Below are 15527 nucleotides of genomic sequence, written 5' to 3'. Positions count from 1 at the left end.
GATACAGGGAGCAGCAAATCAGCACAACACTGGGAATGCACAACAGCAGGAACAGAAGCCTCTCTCACACAGTTACTCTCACATACACTCTCTCAAGCATACACACTCAGAGGAAAACCTTGCTAGCGCCCGTTTCCTTTCAAACAGAAACAGGTCTTTTTTACTAGTGATAACATAATAGGTACCTTGGAAGAACATTCATATAATATAGATGTGGTAATCCTGAAAACCCAATTGGTAAGATATGCCTCTAGGAGACAGTTGGAGAGCACAGCCTAGACATGGTCTATCAGGATTCTAGATTTGGACTTTCCATCTTATAAGGCCTGTTTGCAGTGTAAAACCTGCATCGTCTCTCTTGTGTGAGGTTCATTTTCTTTTTCTGTTTTCTGGGTTGCCTTTGTATGTTCCTTCTTTCATGATAAATGGTTCAAAGGGTGAGACTATGGGTTTAAAATACAGATGTTTTCATCATCAAACATGTTTGAATGTTCAGTTCTTAGCATTCTGTCTGGCTTATGCCTGCTTTTCATTATTACAGCTAAGTAATTTCATTTTATCTTAACAGATCTCAGCAGGAAAGGAGACTTGAGTGATGAGGATGATGAGAATGAGTTCTTTGATGCTCCTGAAATCATCAGCATGCCTGAGAGTTCTGGACACAAGTGAGTAGCACCTGATCTTTATTGAACAGGACCTCATCGAAAGTGAGTGCAACATTCTCTTTCTAATATATAAAAGCTCTTGGGTTAATTTTATAAAGCATTTTTCTACTTGTTTTACCTGTGGAAAAGGACTTTTATATAATTTCACTATGGCATACACATTTAAAAATACACACAGTGCCAAGAAGGCAGTTACTTTTACATGACCTGCATGTAGACATATTCAGGAATATAGGTTGGGCAGTGCATATATGAAGTGGTGAAGTAAGCACATAATATGCACGTATGTACATATTTGAATTGTGTTCATTTTTACTTACTCCCAAGCTGGTATAAATGTACTAGGGTGCATTTTACCCATAATTTCAGCAGGCTTTGTGAGTCTGTATTACTTGAAAACAATTTTTTATTAAACAAACGTGACTCATAACAATACAGACATAACAAGTGCTGTTCAGTACCTAACAATATAATCCCATTTCCCTCCCCAACCCCCCCCCCCCCCCCGTTCCTCCCACTTGAGATCTATGAATTAAGGGAAGCGCATGAAAATCTTCTGTCCCTTCAGAAACAGGTCTGTTAATACAATGGAAAAAGTAGAGATGATGGACTTATAGGGGGCTAAAAGCTGTTATGGCCTCCCTCCTACCTCCATCATACACCCAATCTTGAGAGAACCTCCCACCCCCTTATACGTAAACAAGATTGCCTTGCAGGGTCTGGATTCTTGTGACCCTCCTGAGACATTATACCATACTAATGAATTATATAACCCCCCCCCCCCCCCAGCCCTCCTATCCCACAGATAGGCCCACAGGTACAGTCAAAATCTTTGGATCCAGATTCAGTTATTTTTAGGAGTAAACTGCGACCTTGGGGGGTGCAGGATTTGTAGGTAGAAATCCCATATCGCTAAGAATCTCTTCTTATGTTTGGGTGAGTTTTTAGATTCTTTAGCCTCCCAAGTCACCAATAAATGTACTTGGTTCCTCCAGTGCCAATAAGCTGGCGGATCAGGAGAAGTCCAATATTGTATTATGCATTTACGTGCTACCAAACACAGCTTGCGGAGTAACATAGCTTTACCCCTTCTTCGTCCTCTGAAAGCGCCTGGTATATCTAAAAACAATTGTTCTACTGTTCCCAATATCTTCTCCCCTAGTTCAAATTCTGGAAACCTCCGAATTCGATTCCAATAAAATTGGATCTTGGGGCATGGTAAAAGGAATTGGGAGCCCTTCCGCACTTAAGACAAATGGGGTCTGGTAGCTCTCCTATATGAAACAATTGCAAATTGATAATAGCACTTTCACTCTCTCTATTACACACAGTCACTCTCACATACACTCTCCAAAACATACACACTATGAGGAAAACCTTGCTAGCGCCCGTTTCATATGTGTCAGAAACGGGCCTTTTTTACTAGTATACAATAAAACAGGCCAAAAGATCATACTACAAAACTAAAATGGGATCGGAGTACAAAGACACACAGAAACTATACCATCTCGTGAACAAATTACTAGACACAACGCCGATCACCACAACCAATACTGACATCCCATCTGCAGACAACCTTGCTAAATAAGTCAACGATAAAATTGCAAACCTATGCAAAACGTTACCTCAGGACAATAAGGACATTGATAATTTCATCAACGAAATGAACCCACCACAAGGAGAATACCCTGCAGACTGAAGTTGGTCAAATTTCGCGCTCCTCACCGTCGAAACAGTTACCCAGGCGATCAAGAGGTACTCCAGCAGCCACTGTCAGTTGGATACCTGCCCCAGTCCCTAATAAAATCCTCCCCACACCGCTTCATAACAGACCTCACATCCCATCTAAACTTCATGCTTCAACAAGGCACCTTCCCCAAAGAAAAAGGCAACATCCTTCTCACCCCAATCCTAAAAGACACTAAGGAAAAAACAAACGACATTACCAACTACCGTGCAGTAGCATCTATACCACTGGTAGTCAAATTAATGGAAGGCTTGGTAACCAAGCAACTTAATGATTATATAGACAAATTCACGATACTACACAAATCACAATCAGGATTCCGACCATTACACAGCACCGAAACAGTATTACTCACTCTCTTAACTAAATTCAAGCAGGAAATAGCAGTAGGTAAAAGTATACTTCTCCTGCAATTCGACATGTCCAGTGCATTCGACATGGCCAACCATAATGTATTACTAAGACTCCTAGATTACTTCGGAATCACCGGCAACACACTCAAATGGATCAAAGGTTTCCTAACCACAAGAACATATCAAGTGAAAGCTAACAAAAACATATCATCACCTTGGAAACCAGAATGCGGAGTACCACAAGGATCACCACTGTCACCAATCCTTTTCAACCTCATGATGATCCCACTAGCCAAGTCCTTATACACTCAAGGCCTTAACCCATTCATATATGCTGATGACGTCACAATATATATACCATACAAACATGATTTGGCAGAAATCACCAATGAAATCAAGATCAGTTTGAACATCATGGACTCATGGGCAAACACATTCCAATTAAAACTCAACACAGAAAAAAACACACTGTCTAATCATAGTAACATAGTAACATAGTAGATGACTGCAGAAAAAGACCTGCACGGTCCATCTAGTCTGCCCACGATAAACTCATATGTGTATACCTTACCCTGATTTGTACCTGTCTTTTCCAGGGCACAGCCGTATAAATCTGTGCAGCAGTATTTCCCATCTCCCAACCACCAGTCCCTCCTCCCATCACCGGCTCCGGCACAGACCCCGTATAAAAAGTCTGCCCTCCCCCATCCTAGCCTCTCAACCACCAACCCCTCTTCCCCCTGCCTCCCAATTTCAGTTAAGCTTCTGTGGATCCATTCCTTCTGCACAGGATTCCTTTATGCCTGTCCCACGCATGCTTGAATTCCGTTACCGTTTTCATCTCCACCACCTCCCGCGGGAGGGCATTCCAAGCGTTCACCACCCTCTCCGTGAAGAAATACTTCCTGACATCTTTCCTGAGTCTGCCCCCCTTCAATCTCATTTCATGTCCTCTCGTTCTACCGCCTTCCCATCTCCGGAAAAGATTCGTTTGCGGATTAATACCTTTCAAATATTTGAACGTCTGTATCATATCACCCCTGTTCCTCCTTTCCTCCAGAGTATACATGTTCAGGTCAGCAAGCCTCTCTTCATACGTCTTGGAACGCAACTCCCATACCATCCTCGTAGCTTTTCTTTGCACCGCTTCCATTTTTTTAACATCCTTCGCAAGGTACGGCCTCCAAAACTGAACACAATACTCCAGGTGGGGCCTCACCAACGTCTTATACAGGGGCATTAAAACCTCCTTTTTTCTGCTGGTCACACCTCTCTCTATACAGCCTAGCAACCTTCTCGCTACGGCCACCGCCTTGTCGCACTGTTTCATCGCCTTCAGGTCCTCAGATACTATCACCCCAAGATCCCTCTCCCCGTCCGTGTCTATCAGGCTCTCCCCACCTAACACATACGCCTCCCTTGGATTTCTACTCCCTAAGTGCATCACTTTGCATTTCTTCGCATTGAATTTTAATTGCCAAACGTTAGACCATTTTTCCAGCTTCTTCAGATCTTTTTTCATGTTTTCCACTCCCTCCGGGGTGTCCACTCTGTTGCAAATCTTGGTGTCATCCGCAAAAAGGCAAACTTTACCTTGTAACTCTTCGGCAATGTCACTCACAAATATATTGAACAGAATGGGCCCCAGCACCGATCCCTGAGGCACTCCACTACTCACCTTTCCCTCCTCCGAGCGAACTCCATTTACCACCACCCTCTGGCGTCTGCCTGTCAACCAGTTCCTAATCCAGTTTACCACTTCGGGTCCTATCTTCAGCCCTTCTAGTTTATTCAAGAGCCTCCTGTGGGGAACCGTGTCAAAAGCCTTGCTGAAATCTAAGTAGATGACGTCCATAGCCCGTCCTTGATTTAATTCTCCCGTCACCCAGTCAAAGAATTCAATGAGATTCGTTTGGCACGACTTCCCTTTGGTGAAACCATGTTGTCTGGGATCTTGCAACTTATTGGCTTCCAGGAAATTCACTATCCTTTCCTTCAGCATGGCTTCCATTACTTTTCCAATAACCGAAGTGAGGCTTACCGGCCTGTAGTTTCCAGCTTCTTCCCTATCCCCACTTTTGTGAAGAGGGACCACCTCCGCCGTTCTCCAATCCCTCGGAACCTCTCCCGTCTCCAAGGATTTATTAAACAAATCTTTAAGAGGACCCGCCAGAACCTCTCTGAGTTCCCTCAGTATTCTGGGGTGGATCCCGTCCGGCCCCATGGCTTTGTCCACATTTAGCTTTCCAAGTTGTTCATATACACTCTCTTCCGTGAACGGTGCTTTATCCAGTTCATTTTCAGGTGTACTTTTGCCAGTCCCTCTCGGTCCTTCCCCAGGATTTTCTTCAGTAAAAACAGAACAAAAGTATCTATTTAGCAAATTGGCTTTTTCTTCATCATTTTCTACATAGCGTTTTGCTGTATCTTTTAGTCTTACAATCCCCTTTTTAGTCTTTCTCCTTTCACTAATATACCTGAAGAAGTTTTTGTCTCCCCTCCGTACATTTCTAGCCATTTGTTCTTCCGCTTGCGCCTTTGCCAGACGTACCTCTCTCTTGGCTTCTTTCAGTTTCATCCGGTATTCCTCCCCGTGTTCCTCTACTTGAGATTTTTTGTATTTCTGGAACGCTAACTCTTTAGCCTTTATTTTCTCAGCCACTTGCTTTGAAAACCATATCGGTTTCCTTTTTCTCTTGCTTTTATTTACCCTCCTTACATAAAGGTCTGTGGCCCTGTTTATTACTTCTTTTAGCCTGGACCACTGTCCTTCCACTTCTCGTATGTCCTCCCAGCCCCTCAGCTCCTTCCTCAGGTATTCTTCCATTTTGTTAAAGTCAGCTCGCTTGAAATCCAGGACTTTGAGTTTAGAGTGGCTGCCATCCACATGAGCCGTTATATCAAAACAAACCGTTTGATGGTCACTGTTTCCCAGGTGTGCAGCCACTTGGACATTTGACACACTATCCCCATTCGTGAGCACCAGATCCAACGTGGCTCCCTCCCTCGTGGGTTCGTTCACCATTTGTCTGAGCTGAGCACTTTGGAAAGCATCCACAATCTCTCTACTTCTTTCTGATTTTGCAGACGGAACCTTCCAATCTACATCCGGCAGATTAAAATCTCCCAACAACAGCACCTCTCTTTTCTTCCCCAACTTTTGAATATCAGCGATCAGATCTTTATCTAGTTCTTCCAAATGTGTCGGGGGTCTATAGACAACACCCACGTGGACCAAGGTTCTATCCTCTCTTTCTAAGGTGATCCATATCGCTTCTTCCTTTCCCCACTTCCCTGTCATTTCAGTTGCTGCGATATCATCTCTCACATACAGAGCTACTCCTCCACCTTTACGTCCCTCCCTATCCTTCCTAAAAAGGTTATAGCCTGGTATGTTTACATCCCATTCATGGGAACCATGGAGCCATGTCTCTGTGACTGCAACTATGTCCAAGTCAGTCTCCAACATCAGGGCTTGAAGGTCATGAATTTTATTGCTTAGACTGTGAGCATTTGTGGTCATTGCTTTCCAACTACATTTCCTAGTATGTGTTTTGGGTTTAGTGAATTGTGAGTGTCTTTTCTCTTTGGGTACCTTCTCTTCTTTTTGTTGCCTCTTCCTTGCTTTTTCTGCTTCAATTTTAGTTTCAGGAACATCACAGTGCTGTAGTGGAGCAAAAGAATTTTGTAGTGGCAACACTCATTCCAATATAATACATATAAACCCACAATCTTAAACACTCCAGGTTATACCCTTCCTATTGCAGACAGTCTGAAAATTCTCAGAGTAACAATTGACCGGAACCTCTCACTAGATAACCAAGTGAAATCTACCGTAAAGAAAATGTTTCACTCAATGTGGAAACTTAAACTTGTGAAACCATTCTTCCCGAGGGAAATATTCCGCAGCTTGATACAATCAATGGTATTAAGCCATTCAGACTACTGCAACGGAATCTATGCAGGTTGCAAAGAACAAATTATAAAGAAACTCCAAACTGCTCAAAACACAGCAGCCAGGCCCGTTTTATTCTGTTCCAGGCTGCACACTCATTCAGATTGTATATAGTTTCAGGTTAATCTGCGTTATGTCATCGCCGTTGTGCGGCCCAATTGACCACTGTTCGTTGTTTTGGGTGAGTCTGGATGCTAGGGATTCCCCACATGTGAGAATATGAGAGCCTGCTTGTCCTCGGAAAAAGCAAAGATATTTACCTGTAGCAGGTATTCTCCGAGGACAGCAGGTTTCATATTTTCACAATCCTGCCCACCTCTCCTTGGAGCTATCTATTTCATTATTTTATTTTCCTTACTTTGCTTTAAAATTAAACTGAGGGAACCACGTTCTCGCGGCGGGTGGGAAGGCACTCGCGCATGCACAGTGGAGCACTGCTCGTGCTTCACAAAGCTCTGTTTTTTTACTTGGGCATAAATGCCGGACCAGATGTCGCAGATCGGCATCTACCCACACGTGAGAATATGAAGCCTGCTGTCCTCGGAGGATACCTGCTACAGGTATCTTCACTATATCTGCCTCTGACCCCTGTACTATACAAGTTCTTATAAAAAGCTAAAAATTGTACCCGAATTGCCAAATTCGTGTAGTACAGGTGGTCACCCCCTCCCCTTTAATTTTTATGATGGTTTGGGAAATTCGCTTATCCTGCAAGTGGTGCGCTAGCATCGTATCAGACTTGTTACCCAACTAAAAAATAAAACATTGTTTAGGAATCCACCGCATAAAATCAACTCACTCTACTTGCAAACAGCCTAATGCCGCACCAACCTGGGGGAGCTTCTGCAAATGAGCTGCAGACAAATGCTCCTGATTTCTGAGCTCCAAAGCCACCAGTTGCTCTCAAAGCTGTATTTCCAACTTAACTGTCGCCCACTTCTTCCACTCCTCTCAGTTCACCAAATGACCTTCAGCATATCCCACAACAGCCCATCAGAGACCAGACCAGTATCATTAAGTTTGAAAAAAGATTGAATAACCTGCTTAAGATCCGCTCAGACCTCTTGATCACCCAGAATGCTTTTATTAAGACGCCAAAAGGTCGTTCCCAACCCTCCCCAGACAATGCAAGGAAACCCATTGGAGCATGATCAGATACCTGGATATCTTCAATAAAAGCATCATCTACAAAACCCTATAAATTGTGATGAAACCAAATAGCATCCAAATGAGTATAGGATTGTCTGGGGAAAGAGAAAAAATATAAGTTCTCTGAGCAGGATGACAGAAGCACCACGCATCTAAAACATCTAAACTTCCCATCAGCTTGAGAAATGTCCTCCTATGGGACGTATTTAAATCACCCCACCTTGAGAATGATCCAATGTCAGGCCATGTATTAAATTAAAATCCCCCTCCCAACAATAGGGTCCCTAGAAATAAAAGACAATAAAGACTGCTGAAGCCCACAGAAAAAAACGCTTGATGGTGATTAGGAGCATAAATATTATAGTAACAGCCCATCCAGCCAATTATCCTTTTGATGCAAGACATCGCCCCTCTGAGTCACAAAATACCTCTCCAGGCTGGAAAGGACAGTGAATATGCACCAAGATAGCCACTCCCCCAACTCGCTGGCCCCCGGAGGCGCTTCCCCTAATGGCTATGCTTTAATAAATGATAATCATGGCGATGCAAATAGGGCTTCTGTTATAACACAATGTCCCATTGAAGTTGTCAGAACTCAGCAAAAACAGTGCTACGTTTGCCTGGGTTATTGAGCCCTTGAACATTCCATGTTCCGACTTTAAGCATTGCATGACCCTCCTGCCCCACCGCAACTGCCCCCCCCCCAGCTCCCTGGGAACCCCCCTTCCCTCCCCTTCCCCATTCTGCCTCCCCCACCCTCCCCCGCAGCCCCACTCCGTCGTGCTGGCCACCCTCACATCGTGCCAGCCCACCTATAGGAGGAAGTAACTCACTCCAGAGAGGCACAGCACACCAAAACAACCATGCAATCCCCTATCCCCCCCCCCCCCCCACACCACTCACCTCACAAACACCCAGAAAAAGAGGAAGGACAAACCAACAAAGCTACTCCTTAATATTAATCCCAGTGAATAAACTAGAGCTAGGAACAAAGAGCCATGCTCAACATCAACTGCAAGTCAGGTTCCCAAAGCAGTCTCAGAACCCTGGGTCTTAAATTGTATTCTGGGCATGCACTGCCATGTGATAGAAGAAGCTGAAGCTGGCACTGAAGATGGACGGGGCCCAACCATAACCCCTGGCAGATCCTCACAACCCAACTCCATTAGTGCTGCCCAGTCCTCCTCCAGCGTTTGAATGTGCTTAGATCTCCCAGAAATAAAAGACAATAAAGACCTCTGAAGCCCACAGAAAAAATCCCTTGATGGTGATTAGGAGCATAAATATTATAGTAACAGCCCATCCAGCCAATTATCCCTTTGATGCAAGACATCACCCCTCTGAGTCACAAAATATCTCTCCAGGCTGGAAAGGACAGCGAATATGCACCAAGATAGCCACTCCCCCAACTCACTGGCCCCGGAGGAGCCATGAACCACTGATTCCCCCTAATGGCTATGCTTTAATAAATGATAATCATGACGACGCAAATAGGTCTTTTGCTATAACGCAGTGTCCCATTGAAGTTGTCAGAAATCAGCAAAAACAGTGCTATGTTTGCCTGGGTTATTGAGCCCTTGAATTTTCCACCCCCCCCCCCCCCCCCCCCCCCCCGCAGCCCCACTCCCGTCCTGCTGGCCAGCCTCCCATCGTGTCAGCCCACCTATAGGGGGAAGTAACTCACTCTAGAGAGGCACGGCACACCAAAATAACCATATAATCCCCTATCCCCCCCCCCCCCCCCAACACACTACTCACCTCGCAACCACCCAGAAAAAGAGGAAGGACAAACCAACAAAGCTACTCCTTAATATTAATCCCATTGATTAAACTAGAGCTAGGAACAAAGAGTCATGCTCAAAATCAACTGCAAGTCAGGTTCCCAAAGCAGTCTCAGAACCCTGGGTCTTAAATTGCATTCTGGACATGCACTGCCATGTGATAGAAGAAGCTGAAGCTGGCACTGAAGATGGACGGGGCCCAACCATAACCCCTGGCAGATCCTCACAACCCAACTCCATTAGTGTTGGCCAGTCCTCCAGTTTTTGAATGTGCTTAGATCTCCCAGATATAGTCACGAGTAAGTCAAAAGGAAACAGCCAGTGAAAGTCTTAGCTTGCAAGTAACGGGTGACCTCCCTTAAAGCACGGCGCTTCTGCAGCGTGTTCCGAGCCAGATCCTGATACACTGAAATAGTACAGTTCTCTTAAATAAACTCTTTACGGGCTCTGGCCTTGGACAAAACTTTCTCCTGTTGAGCATAACTGTGAAAATAGACAACAATATCCCAGGAACATTCTCTCACCTCTGAGCTGAACCTCTATGAGCCCTATCAATGCTGATGGGCTGGCATTGCTCCCATCTGGTTTCTGCAGCACAATGCTCTCGCAATCCTTAAACTGCTTCACTTCAGGAACCCCTTTAAAGCGAAGGTTGCACCTCCACATGCGATTTTCAAGGTCCTCAATTAAATCAATCGGTTCCTGGCGACTTGCTCGGTCTTGCTGCTGTTTTTGCCCCAAACTCCACACTGATGCCTCCAGGCCATCTATCCTCTCCTCATCCATCAGATAGGGCATCGCTTTGAGCAGGCTATCATCCTGCAGCGCCACAATTGAAGTCTGTAGATCACAACAGAACGCTTTAATTTCAGCTTTCAGGGACTGAAATCACTCCGCTACATCTTGCTTCATGAGATCCACCACAAAGTCATCCTCCTCCGAATCAGTGTGTACCACCGCACCTCGAAGCTCACTGAAGATGCATTGCTGGTGGAACTGCGATCTACATGCGAGTCCTGAATCAATGCATATTTAAAAATTTCAAGCCGTTTACTGGCTATCATCTTCTTGCAACACTGAAATCTGCTATTTAGAACCGGGGAGCACAATGTGAGTTAGGGGTAAAGCACTAAAATAACAATGGACCCAGAGGAGCTCTGTTCTTAAGCATCTGTGCTCTCCGAGTCGCATTCCCATCCTTTGTCCATTTGGTTGATTTTAAAGGGGAACAAATTGGAGAGCTTCATTCATCACATTTTACTATTCATTTTCAAACAAGTACTTATACTCTACTTTTTACTGACAGAAATCACTTGTAAAATTACCTTCTTTAATGAGAAGTATTCATCTGTTCTATTCATGTTCTGTAATATGTGAGATTAAACATTTGGTGATTTCATATTTTGTGGGTTTTTCTTTTTTTGTCTTTAGGCGCACAGGCAGCAATCTTAGTGGAGCTAGCACAGACATCATTCTGGACGACCAGGTAAGCTTTGAAACACATTCTGTAGGGTGAGTCATTTAGAGAATGTTTGGTAAAAGTGACTGTGGATATTCCTTCTCATTATATGATGAACAGTAAAACCTATTGATTATAATTTAAGGCGGTGATGGAGTTCAGGCCTCAAGCATAGGAGCCAACTATTCAAAATTATTGGAGGTACTAAACCCTATAGAAATTACCTCTTTCTGACACAGTCAAGGAGTTTGTTCAATATTGAGGCTGCTCATGCACCCACAGAGTTGGCTCTTGGCCTCAAGTGTCGCCAACTGGCCAAATGTTTAGGCTATCTTTATGAATATGCATTACCAATATCACTGACTAATACAACCTTTATACCAAATCCAAAACAAACTTTCCAAACCCATTCATACACTGTTTAAAATTACAATCTTTATTACATAATCATGTTCTAACGATTATTAAATCTTTTTATCTCATAACACCATAACATCCAACCCCTCCCCTCCCCTCCTCATTTTAAGCATCTATATAAATTCCCACTGCCAGCGTTCTGAAGCTCACTCCGTGGCAGTGAAGCCATGAAGCCCGTGAACCCAGGAAGCCCTCTAGTGTTCGTAGGCTCAAAGTACCAGTCATAGACCCCCCTCAGCCCCGCCCCACTCACACATAATTCGCAACTCCAACGTTCTGAAGCTGCCTCCGTCCAAGTGAAGCCTTGAAGCCCTGTAGTGTTCGTAACCTCACAGCCGCACTCAGCCCTGACCCCCGCACAATACGTCACTCAACCACTCACAGCACCCCTCTCATTCCCGCTCTAGCCAACCCACCAGCAGTCAACGAAAGCTGCTGACCCCTACCTCTCCCTCGCCGCCACCATCAACTTTGCACCCCCCCTCGCCGCCAACCCGCCGTTGCCCCTCCCCCGGGCACATCAGCCCCCTCGCCAACCGCACCTGCCACTGGTAACGCTGTCTGGCCGCTGCTGCTTCTCCTGTTCACCAGCAGCAGCGGCCGCTACAAAAAGAATAAAAGCCATAAATGTTTTTAAACCTGAAACATGGCACCGTAGACAGCCATCAGGCATTGGCTGTCGGCTCTGCAGCCGCTCCTCCTCTCGCTTCCAAGCCACTGCCCCTGGAGTAAGAAGGAAGGGAGGGAAGGAGGGGGGTGGGGGAGTGGTGGGAAAAGAAAAGACGGGAACAAGAGATACTGTAAAACTTGCTACAAGGAGATTTCTATATGTATAAAGTTGACTGCACTTGTAAATAGCATGTATGGTTTTCAGGTTCACAATGGCTGCTGGTATGCGCTGGGAGAGGGGATTTTCCTGGGGGGAGGCTGGGCATCCCGGGACAGACAAACAGGAACATCGTTATTTTTGTATCCACATTCTGTTAGGTGCTGTGGCTAAGCCCTCAGGACGCCCGATTTGGATAGTCTCGTGGAACGTGTGTGGGATTACCTTGCCAATCAAAAGAGCCAAAATCCTGACAGCTTTGAGAAGATATAAGGCTGATATAGCCTGTCTTCAAGAAACTAGGCTATCTACAGAAGAACACATGAAATGGAAGCGCCAGTGGGTGGGAGAGATTTATAGCTCAGAGGCAACGGGATGCAGGTGGGGGGGGGGGGGGGGGTCGCAATTTTGTTACATAAGTCTCTAGCATGCCAAACTAAACTGCTGTTTAAAGACAGCAAAGGAAGATATGTAGGCCTACAACTTAATCTACAAGGAAGAAACCTTTTGCTAGTGGCATTGTATGCCCCAATTACATATAAGACCTTCTATTCCCATTTGCTCTCTCGCTGTCAACAATATTCCAGTCTGCAGGTGATCCTGGCAGGGGACATGAATTTGGTATTTGATCCTAGTGTAGACAGATCCAGCCCCACACAGACCTGAGGGTTGATAGGACCCTCTGTGTTAGAATCCTTTAGCCTAGCGCTCGGTCTGGTAGATATATATAGAGATTGTTGAATCCTGGGGTCAAGGATTTTACGCACACTTCTAGAGTACACTGGACACAATCTCGTCTTGATTACATAGTACTGTCCCAGGGCCTGGTTCCGGGATTCTGTTGGCCAACATAGGGCTGGAGGAAATATCCGATCATGCCCCTGTCTGGGTAGATCTTGAGCCAACAACTTATTTTCAACAGACTTCAGGATGGCGCTTCCCAGCTTATCTATATTTGTCTCCGGAATTTGTAAAATATTTGCAGGTGAAGTGGCAAGAGTTTGACACCTCAAATAGCACGATGACCCAGCACTTTTTTGGTCTACAGCAAAGGCGGCACTGTGAGGCGATATAATTGCCTATGTGTGCAGACGGAATCTTAGAATCACACAGGGGATAGTGGATCTCCAGCGCAAACTAAGGGCGCTTAATAGACGTTATAGTAGGAATCCTACACCTTCCTTATTCGATACCCTCACAGCCACAAAGGTGGCCTTGAATAGTCTGTTTCATGAAAGAACAATGAAGTCCCTTATTTATCATAAATATCGCTTCTATAAATATGGAGACAAAGCAGGGGGACTATTGGCGCGTCACACGTATAGTTAAAAGCAATAGAAAGTCACACTTCATATCTGCGATACATAATGGGAAGAGAAGCGTTTCCATTAAACTGAAAGAGATAGCAGGAATTTTCAGGCAGCACTTTGCTGCACTATACGCAGAGGGCTAGACAGATAAGAATACAGAAGAGGCTATCACACAATATCTTCAGGCATCGGGAATGTCTAGGCTCCCGGAGGAGGCGGTAGAGACCCTTAATCAACCTGTGAGGGCGTGAGAACTGCAGGTGGCCATAAAGGCGTTGAAACTTTATTCTGCGCCTGGAATAGATGGGTTCACAGGAGAGTTCTACAAGATCCTACGGGACCAGATTATGGGTCCCCTGTTAGATTTTTACACTACTGTAGCGGACGATGGGGCATTCCCTCTACATGCTAACACTGCACTTATAAGCTTAATTCCCAAGCCCGGTAGAGAGCCCACAAACCCAGAATCGTATGGCCCATCTCATTGATTAACATAACATAGTAACGTAGTAGGTGATGGCAGAAAAAGACCTGTACGGTCCATCCAGTCTGCCTAATAAAATAAACTCATATGCGCTACTTTATATGGATCCAGCAAAGGAGAAAGACATTTCTAGAGATGAAACAAGAAGTAATACAGATTAATGCCCGTTTTCAGTTACGATTTTCTTGTAAATGTATATTATTGTTTAAAGATAAGAAATATGTATTCTACGATTCTCTTCAATTGCGGGGTTTTTTGGATCTTCAGGGTGATATAGGGGAAGAGCCAAACGTTTTAGAAGGACATTAGAATAAAGGGGTAGACCTACTATTACTTTTCTTATGAACTAATTACCTGTATTACCAACTTCCTTTGGATATGTATAAATCTAGGATCCTCTATTATGTGGACTAATATCCTGGTATACCTAGTTTAGAAGTATTTTTCCTTTAAGCTTTTTCATTTATATTGCATGTTAAAAATATTTACTAGGTATTTGGTGTTTTCCTCAAAGATTATAAGTATCTTTGTAAAATATGAAATTATAAATAAAATAATAAAAGTTATCCTGCTGTGTTGGCGAGGGACTTGGGCACCAACTGTCAACATGTGGCGCACAAACATGATAGAGTTGCTGAAGTTAGAACGCTGTGGAATTCAGGACATTTCCTCAAAAGAAGGGAAAAAGTTTCAACGAACATGGGAAAAATTTTGGGACACTTTGCAACCAGTGACACGCAGTCAAATTGTTAACTGAGAGTATTAATGTCTCCTTGAGGTGATTGCTGAGTACATGGAAATGTTGCAAGTTAGGGTGGGAGGAGAGGGGAGATTTGGGTGGCTAAAAGGGGAAGGGGAGCATGTGGGGGATGAGATGAGAAGGGAGAAAAGGAAGATGGGAATTCAATACTGTAGTGATATTTATAATTAAGATGTACATGTTCCTGTACTACAGTTGAATAAACATGATTGAAACATAAACAGTGTATGAATGGGTTTGGAAAGTTTCTTTTGGATTTGGTATAAATATTGTATTGGTCGGTGATATTGGTAATGCATATTCATTAGAGATAATCTATGCCATAACAGTTTCAAGTGCAGCAAACTGTCCTGTTTGCTGCACATGAAACCTGAACGCCTGTATCTCCAATATAAGGTAACTGTCCAGCTTATTTTCGAAAGAGAAAACGCCTATAGTGCGACCTAAATCGGGAGATAGACGTTTGTCTCGCAAAGGCGCCCAAATCAGTATAATCGAAAGCCGATTTTGGGCGTTTCCAACTGCATTCCGTCGCGGAAACGAATAAAGTTGACGGGGGCGTGTCGGAGGTGTGGTGGAGGCGGAACTGGGGCGTGGTTATCAGCCGAGGAGAGATGGGCG

General features: G+C 44.4%; 1 protein-coding gene across 1 annotated transcript in view; it reads left to right on the top strand.

The window, feature by feature from the left end:
- LOC115481419 (oxysterol-binding protein 1-like) overlaps positions 1-15527 on the top strand; it is a 194445-nt gene that overhangs the window by 74365 nt on the left and 104553 nt on the right. The window contains 2 exon segments of the mRNA XM_030220510.1: positions 569-665; positions 11082-11136. Of these exon segments, the coding sequence (XP_030076370.1) occupies positions 569-665; positions 11082-11136 (152 nt within the window).

Source organism: Microcaecilia unicolor, chromosome 1, assembly GCF_901765095.1.
Source record: "Microcaecilia unicolor chromosome 1, aMicUni1.1, whole genome shotgun sequence".
Classification (NCBI taxonomy): Eukaryota; Metazoa; Chordata; class Amphibia; order Gymnophiona; family Siphonopidae; genus Microcaecilia; species Microcaecilia unicolor.
Note: the sequence above shows the minus strand (reverse complement) of the source record. Positions and strands in the feature narration are given on the sequence as shown.